The 17,290-nt window shown below is 36.7% G+C and overlaps 1 protein-coding gene across 1 annotated transcript in view; it reads left to right on the top strand.

The window, feature by feature from the left end:
* The window catches only part of LOC139122041 (neuronal acetylcholine receptor subunit alpha-7-like), a 51,090-nt gene that overhangs the window by 9,483 nt on the left and 24,317 nt on the right, over positions 1 to 17,290 (top strand). The window contains exons 2-3 of the mRNA XM_070687405.1: positions 7,158 to 7,297; positions 10,869 to 10,913. Coding sequence (XP_070543506.1) covers positions 7,158 to 7,297; positions 10,869 to 10,913 — 185 coding nt within the window. The remainder of the gene's footprint in view (positions 1 to 7,157; positions 7,298 to 10,868; positions 10,914 to 17,290) is intronic.

Here is a 17,290-nt window from a genome sequence, read left to right as displayed (position 1 = left end):
TGTTTGTTCATGTCCACGCTGAGCTCTTGCTTAATGCAGCAATGTTATTATCGGTATTATTGGCATCACGTGGTTCACATTTAGAAGGTGTAATGTATATGTACTAAAATGTGTCATACGATACTTTAACGCCATCAGTTCTATAAAATCAGCAAAGTTCAGATCAATATGCTACATTACCATCTAATACTCATAATGATTATCACAGTCGCACTGTGGACTTTCCAATCAATGTACGCCTCCCAAACATCATTAAAAGAAACGTTGCCAGCTAATTCAAGGAACCACGGCATGGAAAATCTCTTATTTGCTTCTGCAGCTGAACTGTATAATGGAAAGCAAGTGAGCTGTAAACAAGATCGCCGTCTGTCGTTGTACGTAACCACAATTCTGGGATTCAGAAGATGATGCAATGTAAAGTAACTTCTGCTCTGCTCACGGTCACCCTACGGCCACTTCACAAACTCCACAAACGTTTGCGGAGTGACCGCTAAGGGACAGAGAAAATTCCTTTCCACTCACCTACTTTAGATTTAGACCCAGTAAACAAACATTAAAAGGGAGTATTATCAATTTATACCACTAGAACATCTAATGTTGTCATCTGAAATTGAAAATATCCGTCATTATCTGCATTAAGTCTGTTGAATAATTGTTAATTTTACAAAAAGTGGTTTACTTAAAAATACCGTTTTCAAAGCTCTGTTTAAATGCATTCTAAAAAGCCTATACCTAATATCATATGTCAGTCATAAGGCGATATATGTTATATTGTTTTAAAGATTTTAATTTCTCTCTCTCTCTCTCTCTCTCTCTCTCTCTCTCTCTCTCTCTCTCTCTCTCTCTCTCTCTCTAACTGTTCGTTGTAATTATATATACGTACAGTGTTCTGGTGGCTGCAACTCAGCCATCGATCTGTTCTCGCACCATTCGGTTTGCAAATAACCATGAACCATGTCCTTTCATATGCAAATTACTCTGTGACAGAACTTTCCCTTCGTCGGTGAGCTCGAGCTCTACACAACAATGTCTTGGCACCTTTTTCTTTCGACCTTGGTCTACAGATCGACGGTGAGAATGCGCTCAAGTTTAATTGCACTGGGCGATTATCAGTGATGCCGAAGTCTGATGCGAAAGCATGTAATATTTCGCTTGTGCAAACACAGCTGATTACATTACAAATATGAGGGCATAGTACGGTTTGAAAGTGTTTGTGCGAAAACTAGAAAATTTGCACACGCTTGACAGAGTCTAAATGTGCTCATCTAGTATATGGACAAATATTCGCAATTTAAGTAGTATCTGTGAGGTCTGAAATAAGACGCTGTCTCCATGGCAACTAGAATAGCTGCCACTTAACCCTAGGCCTGTTGATGCAAAGAGATCTAGTATAAGAACAAAATTAATGTTCTTAATTTAGATGAAAGTCCAGGAAGGATAATTGAAACCTGAATCACTTCTTGACGGCCATAGGTGCTCCGTTGGCGTTATATATTTCATGAGCTTCCTACTTCACTTAGCTTTCATTTGTACACTTACATTTAGAAATACCAATTTGTTTATTAAAAAAACGAGTGAATGCAAGATTAATCTCATAGTCCAACTTAAAACTTGTGAAATCCAACTCTAATGAGATGTAAATTGGCTATTCAATGTAGCATGAAAATTTCCCGCCAGGCTCACCTTCTGTAGCATGAATGATCGCCATGTAAAATTATTATATGGTTATGTATTTGCCATATAGCACGTTCGACAAATATTTAAACAATGTGTTATCCCATGAAATGGAAAGGCGTTAGGATACCAGTGGATCATTTTTTCAAGTATTCAACAAGACTCGAACAAATCACTTGCGCTCAATCATGATGTGCTATGAAAAGTGTTGTTAACATCAGGCGCACTTTAGTTACCGAGGAAATATGTGCCAAGGTATAATACATGAGAAAAAGTAAGATGGAGCGATAATTTCAGGTCTGTTGGAGTCTACAGGAAACTCGAATCAAGTCGTAATAGCATATTACTTTTTTGTCACACAAATCACAGCAGTCGATTGAATGGCTGTATGCAAGAATACCATGGACGTGTTTATCATTGAAACAAACGCAGAGAGAGAAGATCGTATTCTAGTACCAATCTTACAGCTCACAATAATCTCTCGATTAATCTCTACCGCTCAGGTTCCCTAAAATCCTCCTCTGACGTACTGACAGTATGGCATGTACACTCTATGTGGATAAGATTTAGTGTTCCTAATCATGTATTCTTACTGCGTTCACCATCCTGCGGCAAAATCCATGTCTAAAGACAAAGGCGAATCAGAAACGCTCTTCGCTATTTCTGGCATTATATACTTGATAGCCCAATTCATCAAACTTTGTGATTGGGTGGCACGACGATTAAGAGGCTACGCGCTATGACAGCCTTGTTGTGTGACAGGTATCGAAAGATGATGTAATACATCATTTTACGCATATGCGAAAATGCGAAAATTACGACCAGCATCGCAATTACACGAGCGTAAAAGATAGTGTATACCGGCTGACTCATCAGTTTTGAAGGGTCATTCCGGATATGTCAAAAACTTACGAGTCATACTGCCAACTACATAATATTGTACTTTACACCAGCCAACGTATTTCGGAGAATGAAGGGTGACATCAATATTTGACAACCCAATCCCGGGGAAACAAATGGAATTCGAAGCTCTTCGGGCAACATGATAAAGCAATTTGGAGAGAATATTAAATAATTACTGTGAAAGCCCCTGCAAAATCTTATGAGACGTATTAACGCCTGAGGCAAAGGTGAAGTAATGGTGCCGACTTCATCGACTGTTCTGTCATTTAAAAGAACATTTTCTGTGGCAATTAGTGTAGAAACCGACTTAGGGCTCAACTTCTGACAGTTCGATATTTTCATTCTCATACAAAGTGATTTTCTTAATATCACCTCACAATCAAAAACCATGGAAGCAACAACTGCATGCATGCATCCATAATGAGTGAGGAATCTGCTATAGTTTCTGATATTTCGAATGGAAATCTCGTTCATGCTGTTTGTATTGCATCCCAGACAGATGTTCAGAGGATCGGATTTTAAAGCACATTCCAAAATCCTAGTTACACTTACTGGTCTAACACGGCAGTCTATAGTAATTCATCGATGACATAAAGTTAAATTCTGACATTGTCTTCTCGTTGAATGGACGGTGTTGTCTGACATGTGTGTATTATCATGGCAATCGAAGATGTAAATTGTATGGAGTCATTTGGTTTATTTTCTCAGCGATATCTTTGTTTAAATTCCGTTGGCTTTTGTTTAAATTAAACGGAAACCAAACACATCTATTCATCTGTACAGGTTTTGACGTTCCCATGTCCTGTACAGACACGATTTACTGCATTACGCATATAGGCTTCCCTAAGTTGCTGCCAATAACAACACCTGCTTGTCATCGGATTGCGCAGGATATAACCGTAACACAAAACCGTAATTCAATCTATTGTTTAGGCACCTCCTGACTGTAGAAGCCAATAGAAGTCGTCTTATTAGCTGTGTTCGATTGTACACTTCTGTCAAGACCGACTTGTGTAAATGCATTATGTGCTTGGTAAATGCTCATGATGTAAATCTTTGAACTTCAAGATTTAGATGATTTTGGAAAAATGCGCTGGGTCTAGAGTTATTTTACGATTGTTTACTTGTTTTGCAAAATGACAAACAAGTGTCGCACAGAATAAGCACGATTAGATTTTTGTTCATTTGGTCTTCATCGTACTCATCACTAGAATATCTGACTAATTCAGAAATTGATTTCATGGACAAATCCCACAATTCGCGAAATATACTGACACAAGAATGAGAGCATTACTTCAAAATTATAGTGTACGGGATGGAACAAGTCGAATTTTATTAATTTTACTGAGTTCATGGTAATCTGTATGATTGGAATGATAATTAAGACCATATTGATGTGAATATATATTCAAAGAGTTGATGCAACGATCAGAAGAAAGTTAACATATTATAGAAGCAGTTGGGACCTTTACTCATTTCGTGCACTGGACTTGCACAGAAAAAAACCCATGAAATCACAGAGGGACTGTGCTTTATTGTTAAATAAGTCTACGAATAGATTGAAGGAGCAATAGCTAAACCTTTATAGAGGATATTTTCATGATTGTTGTTGACAAACAAGATTGGAACTGATTTGGGATAATTGGATGGTGAAATAATGTCGATTTAATCTAGAAATGTAATCTCATCTGCTTTTCTGTTTACATTACACACTTGTTTTTATGAGTAATTTGTATTATTGCAACGTTCAACTATCTGGCACCTAACTCTTTTGAGAAATTTAAAAAAATATAAAAATCCAATTATCCCAAATTAGTTCCAATCGTGTTTGACAAGAGGATTCTTGTCCCGGACTAAAATTCATATGTCAGCATTAACGTGAGACATTACACACGCACATAAATGCTGTATCGAGGAGTGACGAGTTACAAGAATTTCGTCCTATTTCTTTTGGAGTTGAAAAAGAAAGTGTAGTTTTATGTATACACACAGAATAAAGTAGTCTCGCATATTGGACAAATGTAGCAATGATAGAACGGTAACTTTGCTCGAGATCGTCTTTCAAATAATCATTGAAATGATGCATAAAATGAATTTCTTTCTTTTTTCATCTACGGAGATATACTGAGTGGTTGGTAGTCACAAAACCGCTGAAATCCGGTACACTGGCAATTTATCCGTATAATAACCAATTCCTGGCAGACGATATGATATATCACGATGATACTGTAGCCCGGGGCACAAGTAGTTTAATGACAAGAAATGTGTCATCAATCAAAACATCGAAACTTACCAGAAGCTAGATAAATGAAGCAGTTTGTCGGTGTGATATCGCCTAACAAGAAGGCAATCAACCTACTTTGCTCCTAATTACACATTCGTAGTTGAAACAGTCTGAAAAGGCTGTTTGGCGTGGTTTGCTTTCCAGTTGAATACGACGTTATGCGCATTTCCTCAAGGATTGCTACTTCTGTAAGTAGCGACGTAGGCAGAAAACTAGGTCTGTACAAAAAAGGCGTGTTTAATGTCAAGCATGAAATTAATCTTAGAGAGAAATAATTACACGTTTAACCGGATAACATTAATCTCTCGCAGCGTAATTATTGAAATATTTCCAGAGTCATAGCTAACTGACGGATAAAGCTGATCAACGACTTCCATGAATTTATGCTATTCTATGAATACTTGATTGGCGACGGCTGTGAATGTTTTGGTAAAAATCAAGTGAATTCAATCATTACCTTATTAAGCACTTTTCTAGCTCCAGTCAAAACAAATAAACAAACAAACAAACAAATTAAAATATCAAAACTTAAGCTACACTGTCTTTGATTTTAAGCTGAGCATGGATATAGGTAGAGCCGATAATTGTGGAGGGTAAATTATTAAACAGAAACGCCCCGAAAATAGTCAAAATGTCGATGAACCACCTTTAACATTGCTATCTTAGCTTCATTCCGTTTTCTTTCTTTAACGTTAGTGTTTCTTGTCCGCATACTGGACATTATGAACAAATAACGGAAAACACGTTTGTGTTGGTCACGTGACCTTTGCAGTCAATAAAACGTATTCACTACTTGTTCTGCTGTTTGACATTTGTCCACGTGACCATGACACTGACAGAACTGACTTGGTAAAGGTTAGTAGGCCTCAACTAGAATGTTTGATGGTTTGATTAGTCAATTTCATCTGCATGCATTATGTATTCAGATCTCTGTCCCTCAACAACATATCATACAGCTGAGATAATTCAGTGAAAACTATTCTTCGACACTGCAGAAATAATTCAAAGACGAAACAAAAATAGTTCCATGTAATCAGCTTTCTGATTGAGCCATTACAGTAAATAGTATATTTTAACGAACCAACGGGAGAATTTTAATCGAGATGTGTTATTTGATAAACTTTTATTCGTAGTTTGGATAATTCGTTCAATTCAATAGAAATCAACTTCAGCTGATACGTTTGAAACAGCTTTCATAGCAATGCAGGTAAATAAATTAAAAGCTTGATTATAAATCTCTTAGCAATTATAAGTTGCTTCGTCCTGGGATATCGTGTACTGGTACTCACTTTCAGATCGTAGCCTTACTTTACTATGAGTTGACCAAATCGAAGTAAAGCTCAAAGTTTGAGTTGCTTTTTGCATACAATCTGTGGTCAGATAATTTCAGTGTTTGCATGACTGTTCTTCTCTTCTCTCAGCATCGTTTCCTTTTGAATAGAACACGTGACAGATCCATGGTGCAGAACGTGCTCACAACCTTGTCAGGAGCGGTCACTTGGTCGAAAGTAAAATCCAATGGGTCAACATTATCTGGTGGACAAGTCACACATAAGTTCAGCAAAAAGTATTTCCAGAGACAAGTTTCTGTTTGAGTCTGCCTGTCCGCCTCCGGTTAAACCCTGTGACACCGGTTCAATCACTTTCGTTTTATTTTCTTCAGTGCTATGAAGTCGATTGAAAAAGATAAAACATTATTCCAGTAATACTACCACGTGTTTTAACGACAATATTTCGTCCTTCACAGCTGTCACCTTATTGCATGATTTTACAACTTAGCTGCCGAAGCTTTACTGACCTACTTGAAGACACTAATATGCATATTGCGATGAAACCATCACTCTTTCTAGGCTTTAATCATTCTCAAAAATCAATTATTGGTTTGACCGAAATTTACTGATTATCGTTTGCGACTTGTATTTTTCATTGACGAAATAAGTCTGATTGAGTTTCATTGACAAGATAACTCTCATTGAGTTTCATTGACAATATAACTCTCATTGAATTTCATTGACAAGATAACTCTCATTGAGTTTCATTGACAAGATAACTCTCATTGAGTTTCATTGACAAGATAACTCTCATTGAGTTTCATTGACAAGATAACTCTCACTGAGTTTCATTGATAAGATAACTCTCATTGAGTTTCATTGACAAGATAACTCTCATTGAGTTTCATTGACAAGATAACTCTCATTGAGTTTCATTGACAAGATAACTCTCATTGAGTTTCATTGATAAGATAACTCTCATTGAGTTTCATTGACAAGATGACTCTCATTGAATTTCTTTACAGATTCACTGCAAGGAAGACATGAACGACAACTTTTGAAAGACATACTAACGGACTATAATAAATTGGAGAGACCTGTTAAGAACGAAAGTGAGCCAATCACCGTTCAACTGGGCTTAACACTTCGCCAAATCATAGACTTGGTAAGTTCATTATTCAGATGACTGTAAATCAATCTTTATTCTCTCATCGCTTGACTGACTTTGTCCGTGATGAAATTCATAAATCCTGTAGATCTTACCAGAGCGTTAACCGTTCTAATTATCTAATTTGTGTCAGCACTTACGCCCTGATTAACTGCAACTTGTTTGTCTGTCAAGAGTGTAATTGAAATTTGTTTCTTACGGTCACATCATTCATGCTGGGTAAACCAGCCCTGATTATCCTTCAACGTCGTGACTTCAGCATTTCCTGTTAAGGCTAAGGTCATTACTTTCTCGAAAAATTTATTTTAGGTCTATATCATTTAAATCCCACCGATGGCAAGCTAGCGTACATTAGGCTAGTATTTTATTTGCAGCAAGCGATAAACTATACTCTTCCACTACATGGCCATTATGAACTCGTTATAAATAAGTTTAATAATCGTCCACAATGCTACACCAATTTACTTCAATGAAAACAGATTGAGATATTCTAATGCTATGGCATACGATCTGGCATCTGACAGTGCTTTACTGTCAATTTCATTTCTATATCCGTTTGTCTAGATATTAATAAACATATGAAACATACGGGCCCGAGGCTTATCCATATCAGGGCGTGTGTATTACCTTCTGATAAAAATGCTCAGTGTCCGGTACAATTATTTCACGTTTTGGACGCTTTTATGACGAAACAATGTATCGTGATTGAGACAAAATATTTGACATCATCTGTATAACATTTAATATGAAATTTCAAAACGAATTATAAACCAATCAATGATAAATTCTGAACTAAACAGAAGATGTTTCCTTTAAGTATTGTGCAATGAAGTACTTATCGAAACATTTATAGGATGGTGCTCAACATTATAAATCCTTAATCATTTATCATATCTGTACTGGTCAATGGCATCAGTTTCGACAACTCTTTTCATATGTTAGTACAGTTATCATGTCTTTAGGCAATTAACAGTAGAGCGGTCACTCACAACTACATTAACTGTATCCATCACCAGAGCTAGGATGTTATGACGTCATGACGATGAAAAAGGGCGTCATTATAAAGTGGCGTTCCATTTCATAGCGTCAAACCCTGGTGGATGAACACGTCATACAGGAAGTGACATTTCATGAGTAAATCCCATAAGGAAATCATCTCGCTATAATAACAAAATAAAAAAAAACTAATTGAAAACTATTAATTCATATGAAGATATTATCAGCATGCCCTGCAGTGGAAAACCAACTGAACAGATCGGCCCAAAGGAAATTAGCTGTCTCCTTGGAATCCAAGTACAGGATAATAGTTTTCTTCTGAATCAAGCATAAGCTTGCGCTATTATGTTGCAGTTAACTCAAATTTGCAGGAGTTTGCCCATAATTTGTACTTTCAGACGTATATGACGCCTCTCCGATTATCATCAGCGGCTGCATCAGGTGTATTGTCGTCATAATATTCGATAAATAGTCATTAATGATCTCATTCTAGTAAATCATCCCCATCCTAATTTTGATTGATCTCAAATCCAATTGGAGTTGTCTTGTCAGAGTGACCCCAATAAGGAAACTGATTCATCTGTATTCAACCTCAAATATGTATGAATACATTTATCACTGATTAAACAGTTCCAGGAAAAGAAAGGACTCTTTCAAAGCAAAATAATTCTCTGGCAAGTACCTATAAAGCAACCAAATTATGTACACATATTTGCATTTTGAAATTGTACGGAGTGGGGAGGAGATTATAAGTTTTCAGTCATTGTTTTTAATAACGATCACATGATGAACAGACATTTTCTGATCATTTCAGAAGAGTAAGCTTATATGGATGCTGCAAAATATTTGATATTGAGTTATTCATGTTAAACCATTTTGCCTAGGGGTTTCTGATTACCCACTGTGTCCAAGTGCAATTCTGTCAAACTTAAAGATTGTTCATCACTCACAGGGAAATCCCATGAGATTTAAGGAAAACGTCAAAATCACGCGTGATTTGGATACTGTGGCGTCTTCCCCCTACTCCTCATTTGGTACTGTGTATAACACAACAATATAGCCATTTGGAAAATGTATCAGTGACGAAAACGAAATAGTCCTTGTACTCCATTTTCAAATATTTGCATTACTGAAAACAAATATTTTAATTTAGAGTCAAACGTCTGATGGTTGTCGTACATTTTAAAGAGGCACTCCCATTTGGTAACATTTTTAAAACACATTTTTTTAGTGCCAACGGTCGATATTTGACGTGGCGACTGCGCGCGGATCGCGAGTTATCGATAAAAACGTGTCATTTCCCGAGCGTATTTTTCACATCCCGAAGTTTAACGATCGTTTCTGATTATGACGCGAAATCCACCGAAGGTTTGTTGTTGTGCTAATTGACAATATTCTAGGGAGTCCATAATAAGTTCGAACGACGCAATTTTACCTCCAACTGCGAAGACTTTATATACAGCATTATGCCTTTACCACAGGTCAGTTTTTGAAAACTTCTTCTTAGCTTTGTAGTTGTCATTATTCTAAATCAGTTGTATTATATTTTTACCACATAAACATAAGTTTTTACGTGTTAAATATTAGTCGCCTCCGATGACTACATTTCGTCGTCTGCCACACAGTAGTGTGGTTCGCCGCGCGCGTGGTATGCGTCTATGCATACCACGCAGTGGCCGCTATGTATCAACCGCACGTAACTGGGCTAGTCACCTATGCGAATTCTGGTGGAATCAGCTAAAATTGTTTTTTGCTTTATCACCAAGTCAGTAAGACTCAGCTTTCTCCCACGGGGCATGACCGATCACCGAGGCAAGTGGTACTGTGGCGTACAGCAGCGTCAGTGTAGACTCGTACTCCATAGCTTAGTTGACAATGGCCCCAGTGCCGAACGTTTTATGTTCGGAAGCTGAATTTAGGTGGGCCACCGGAATTCAAACTTTAACTTTTTTGAAGACATGTTTTTATCGATATCTCGCGATCCGCGCGCAGTCGCCACGTCAAATATCGACCGTTGGCACTAAAAAAATGTGTTTTAAAAATGTTACCAAATGGGAGTGCCACTTTAATGCCTGCCTTTAATGTTCTCTTTTTGAACAGTGCCTGTTTTAATAAAGGAAACAGAACTCAGAAGGGCAAATGAAGGGGGTTTACGTTTTCGATGCTTTGGTTCGAAAGCAAATTTTACAGTTATATCAAACAGTGAAAATAAAAGCGTAGAATTGATAATTTATGTCTTCTTTAGAAGTTGACTCCACTCACAACATTTTGGCCACTTTTAGGTCGAAATGTTAGTCATTTTATAATATGGATTTCTTCAATGTTGGGTTTTAATGATGTATGTGCATATTTGAACGTGCTGTGTGGTAAACAAAGGTAATAATTACTTGCATGTGCACTCACACATGAACAAAAACGTCATTGTGCCGACTTCCGCTCATTTCTTGCTGTCATCTCAGAATTATTTCACCATACTGTAGACTCATGGGTGAAATTCATTCCAAGTAACTATCTTACTTGTCAAAAACCGCAAGATTGACCGTATTCTCCGCCTTTTGCTTTTCTACCTCAGGATGAAAAGAATCAGATATTAACCACGAACGTATGGATGCGAGTGGTAAGTAACTGAGATGCATACCTAATAGAAAATCATATCACACAGTATCCAGGGGAAGATTGGAAATTTACGCTGTTACTTAAGTGAAAGTTGTTCGTACTAAATCAAGCACATTCTCGATCGGATTCAACCTCACAACGTATGGTGGAGACATCACAGTCAAAACCGCCCGGCTAATCCCCACCCTTTCATTTAAAGGGACAAAGTCGGCCATTTTTCATGAATTTTGTTTGATACGAGATACTACTTATATTGTTTGACATGTTGAAAGATACTGAATGAATGGGTGACCAAACATATATTCGGCCCCGGTTTTAGACAAATTAAATGAAACCATGGCGAAAATGAATTAATGATCATGACCATTAATTCATTTTCGCGATGGTTTCATGTATCGTGTCTAAAACTGGGGTCGAATATATGCATGGTCACCCATTCATTCAGTATCTTTCAACATGTCAAACAATATAAGTAGTATCTCGTATCAAGCAAAATTCATGAAAAATGGCCGACTTTGTCCCTTTAAGGATTGATATGTACATAAAATAATTATGATATCTAGATATTTCAGTATACAATACACAAACTTTAAATTAAATCCCTTCATGAAAATGAATATATGACCAAACAATTTTTGTCACATTTTCCGGCATTTTGAGGTTTTTTTTTCGGATCTATGTCAGACACATAATCCTTGCTATGATCAACTGATTAGACATCCATCACTGATCAACGTGACACTGTTAAATGATTCAATGTAGTTACAATAAATTTGATTTTTTGTAAATCGGCTTTGCTGTTCCGTTTCGACGTACATGATTGCATCGTGCCCTCGTCATTCGCCACTGTACATCTCAATGTTGATGTCAATCTACCAACCCTCAGTCATCTCAAAACTATAGTTACACAGCTTTGATTTGGTGGGGAAATATTGCAAAGTAGTCGTGACTGACTGACAAATAGCTTTGTCGTATCGGCTCCGCTGTTCGAAAATCTTTCCTTTCGAATGCAAAGAATGAAACCGCACTGGATTTAGATCAATCTTATTTCTCTCTCGCTCAAATGGTTCGCTTGTGGCATTCAGTCAGTGAGAGAGATGAATAAAACCCAGAAGCAACAACGTCAATCTCAGTCTATGACGTTTATCTTTGATGGATGTCTGCGTAAAGACTGGGCTTTCCTACATCCAGTCCATGTCTATAGAAAACGAGTGACATGAAGCAAACAATCCTTGTTTAATATTATTGATGGGCAACTGGTGTTGAAAAATACGATTTTTCGTAAAAAAATTAAAAGTAATGTGCCTCACACTGTGAAAAATTGCAGTGTTGGAGATGTTAACGTTTTGTTGATTTTACGATAACCCTGGCGCCATACTTTGCCCCTCATTGATATTACAACAAGTTTCTGAACACGATACTTCGATTACCCAAAACTAACACTGTGATATATGTCCAATAGTTTTCACGCATTTGTGCTATCGAGGAATCCAAGTAAACCCTATTAAAGTGTGAGACTTTTGATAAACAGCAGCATTGCTTGCTAATATTATTTGCAATTGTCGAAACGAGACCATAAAGTTTCTTCGTAATTTTTTTGCAATATTTTCACGTTTTCTCGCAAGACGTAAATCATGATAATATTGCCAATGTGCTGACACGATTCACTGGCCTGCATTTTTGAGTGCTTTGTACACGAAGAGAAATCAAATCTAAGTTATCGATTTTGAGATAGCTTGTGTCACCATTAGCATTCCATCGCCATGTGAGCATCTAAGATTTAACGACACACGCTGTCTTTGCCATGGAGCCGTTTTATAAACGATGATCATGTTACAAAGAATGTGAAAGGCAAGACGAACGGATTTCTACATTGCATTGTCAAGATTTTCTCTTTGTTTGCTTTTGGCAAGTCCATTAAATATCTTTTATCTTTACATTATTAAACCGTCGAGTTCCTGTCATTCTTTCGTTAACACGTATAAAGATGAATGACATTTGAATGACATTTGTTGGACAGTTCAAGGATCGGACATATATACCTCATGTTTTCAGTCAAATATTGGGAAGAAAATTCAAAGACAAACATCCTGACGAACAGCAAAAGGCATTAGTTAAACATATTTCCTGTTTTTATCATAACCGATCGAAATCTGTCAGTTGTGCATTTATGAGGCTAATGTCATGCCAAGCGTTGGTGAATATTGACAAGCACAATTTGAAATCCCATGGCTGTTGTATGTATGTTGCGATATTCAGCTAGAGTTCGTGATAGCCTGACGCTATATGTACTTATTGAGAGACTTTAAAGCGGAAGTGGACATTTTCACTTTTGCTTGAAAGTTTTGCATAACCTTGTCAAGCCTGAGGTTAAACACGGGTCAATGTAAACCTTGTTGTGGCAGCTGTTCCTGAACGAAATTTGTTAAACGACCGCTTCAAAGTGATTCAAGACATCTGACTTGGCACAACTCATCTTTCTTCTACCTAATATAAGGGTGTCAGCTGTTTCATTGAAATGTCTTGAGAAACAATAACTTCCTGAGATTGAAATCAGAATATTCTTTGTATCCGATTGAATATGTCGTGTACTAACAGTGTCACTGCTCGATTGAGGGTCGATGTCTTCGTCAAAATTTCAAGAAAATGACAATGTAAAACGGACACTTCTTGTCAATGAAATTGTACATGCAATCTAATAGCGTGAATAGACACTGCACTGTCCATGGGAGGTCTACTGCCGTTAAGTTTTTTACCATTTCGTAATTTGATGGTGCTGCCACATGTAAAACATTGGACAATAACTGATATAGTAGAGTATATATATATATATATATATATATATATATATATATATATATATATATATATATATATATATATTTATATATATACATATATACTTTTATATATACTTTTATATATATACTATATATATACTTTTATATATATATAGGCCTATATATATATATATATATATAATATATATATATATATATATATATATATATATATATATATTCATGTACGTATACATTGAAATCTTGAACACTAATGAAAACTCTCATATATCTCTGGAACACTAGTCTAAGCGTAACAGTTATCAATACTGATTTATTTATTAAAAAATCATAGGTCTGTTTTTCTAATTGCTGTTCTGTTTTGTTAAGATCCGTTTGATATTGTGATTAGTGCTGCCTGTGACTAACGATAAGCTTAATAAATATTCATCGCGCGCAAATATAATTTGTTGAAGCGGGGTATCATCTCAAACGTTCATTTGTGAACATCCGTCGCATATACACAGTGATGCTACGGACAATCGCAGGTTGTACAAAATATGGAAAATGCGATAGTTATCGAACTGTCAAGCTGATATTGCAATGCCTGTCAAACAATAACTTCAAATAAACAAAATGAAATACAGTTTCAACTCATATCACACTTCTTTATGACAAAATAACCACGGAAAAATTTTAATAAGAGCCCTTGTCGTTGTTTTAGTTCCATTATCACAGTATCATAGTAATTGCCCAGTTTATAAAGTTATGAGACGGGAGCTCAACGGGGTTAAGACAGTCCAGGGTTCTGCTATATTTTTACCGGCGGGAGGTGTAGGCGATTGTCTCGAATTTATTGAGCAGACGTGGGCGATATGGAAGTAGTGAAAGGCGGGTACTCACTTTGCGGAGATAAGATGACATTGACATTGGCATATGAACGGAACCGCCAACAGTTTGGACGGTTGAAAAATCTTCATCAGGCTATTCGTTAGACTTGAACAACTGGGAAAGGTTTAAGAAGAATATGTATGCGTTCAACATGTCCACACTATTTCAAAATGAAACTTGTTTCAGTAAAAATGAACAAGACGTTCCCCGTATGTAGCCATAGCTAAAGCCAAGCAACGTCTTAAGATTTCCAGTAACTTTAGAGTCTTCGGCTCTTTTATTGAAAAGATGTTTAGATTAGTTAAACAGATATTGCTGCTTTATTAAATGTCACCGCTAAAGGTCATGATCTGCTCTTATCATTGTAAAGGCTATCTGCAATGCTCTGTCCTAAACATGCGTTTTAGGAAAATACTGTCAGATGCGGTGATTTATAGTCCCTAAGCAAGCCGTCATGTTTTATATCTGGCTATGACGATTTAACTACATCCATATGCCAAACTCGTCTGTCAAGGTATTATGTCTGCAAGAAGGTCTACTTGAATAGTCCATTAAGTTAACGTAATGAAATGGCATTCACTTTCGATGTGGAACCCTCTAGCAAGGATAGGCGTGATCTCATGACTGCAAGCGATACATGATCTAAAATGTCTATTGGCCACTGGATTGCTGCAGCATTCCGCGCATGCACTACTGATAGGCCGAACAAAACTTACAATGTTCAGTGTCTTATTTAATGGTCACCAAAGGCCTGATGGTATCAACTATAAAGAGCACAAGAGGGTGAATACAAGACTGGTTAAACAAAAGTGGGAAGAAAATTATCCTTTGCTCTGTTGGACTATTTTATGTCAGTAATATAACATATCATTAAGCGGATCGTTATGGTACTTTGTGTAAATAAAACGACTAAACTTACCCCTATCAAACCAGTTTTATTAATATCATATGGCTTTAAATTCTCACTGGAGTCCATATCGTCTAGTTAGGAAGGTTAACTAAGAGGCTTTAAAGTTTTGAGTCTTAACAGCTGTGACCGTCGGATTTCCTCCGGTCGAGTTTAACCTACATGGATTTACTTGGAAGTTGAAAAAAATATTGGAATGGTTTTAACTGTTTTAACAACGCTCCAACATGTCTTCAAGATGGGGAAGCTATCGTCTTGCCTTTTCATAGTCATCTTATTCATGTTGGCTATACAATAAAAGATCAATGAAATATAATAATGAGCGATAGAAAAGAAGTTATTTCGTGATGATTTCAAACTGGTATAGCCATAGAACTCCGTTTTTAAGGTCTATGGTATAGCTGAACAATAAGTACAATAATTTAGAGATATTACAGACACTTATAATGTTTAGAGACTTTAAAATCACCAGAATCATCAATATCCATGCACGTCTGCGCGTAATGCCTACTCTCGAGACAGGTGCGACCGTAGAATAATATGCCAGCTTTTTATTTTTATTAAACTCTTTTTCACTGAATGATATTGAGACTCTTGGAAACCTCTGTCATAAAAGACAGACTTCCGAAGAAACCGCTGTCAGAGCATTCGAGAATAAAACAGTTTTAAAAGATGTAAATTTGAGAGCTCATATTGTCTCTTTGAGAAAGTTACCATCTTTCAATACCCCATAATGGTATGTGTCGTTTCAAAGTTATCAGCATGTTTAAGCAGCTAGAAATCCATTTGCAGAGTATAGGGGTGGTCCTCAAAGGCAGCGAACATGCAGCCTAATATTTTACCTTTGTAACTCTGCAACCTATCCTTGACTGCAGATATATTCACCATCTAATTAGGAAAGATCATATCATCAATGAATCATTTCTAAGGTTGACACCTTTCTCCCCTCGTGAACGTCAAGTTAGTGAAATGGACATGAAGGAAGAGATGAAGTGTTCTTGAAATAGAAGAATCGATAACCGCATGAAACAAAACCATAAACTCTTGTTATAATCTTTGGCATACTGCTTCATACCTTTATCGATTCGGCACGACAGTCGCACTTTTCCATCATGAGTTGACTGCAGATATAGTCATCATGCAATTAGGAAAGACCATATTATCAGTGAGTCGTGCACACCAAGTTAATGAAATAGACATGATGAAGCGTTCTTAAAAATAGAATCGATAAGTGCATGGGACTAAACCACAAACTCTTGTTAGAATATCTGGTGTACTGCTTAATACCTTCATCAATTCGGTACGACAGTCGCACATTTCAATTGATAATTTTATTTCTGTGACAGTGTTTGATGATAGCGTTCTTCCATGCATTTGAATCGTAAACGAGATAACAACAAATAGTAGGTTGTAGGATGAAACGCCCACTGTTGCGGCCTTTCAAAATTAAAAGCCATCATCAAACGGATCCCAATTTCCCACTCTCATTTGTGAGGACAGTAAATTGTGTAGTTCTTCTTTTAACGAATGTAGCTGACGTTGTAATACGTATTCAAACACATGCTGCATGTTAGGTCTGCTTACGCTACCAGATTATACAGCACGGATTTAGTGGTCAATTATCAGTGTGCTAAGTGTATAATTGAAATACCGGGAGATAGAAAAAGGTCGCCGATCGCACGTTTTTCAAGGTGCACTTACCTTTTATGATTGCAAATACAGTGAATTCTGAGTTTAGTTGTAATTGACTATTACCCACTTACCGGCTTACGGGTAATCTGATTTAAGCCGCAAATTACC

This window comes from Ptychodera flava, chromosome 21, assembly GCF_041260155.1.
Source record: "Ptychodera flava strain L36383 chromosome 21, AS_Pfla_20210202, whole genome shotgun sequence".
In the NCBI taxonomy this organism is placed as follows: Eukaryota; Metazoa; Hemichordata; class Enteropneusta; family Ptychoderidae; genus Ptychodera; species Ptychodera flava.
This window is presented reverse-complemented; position numbering and strand designations above follow the sequence as displayed.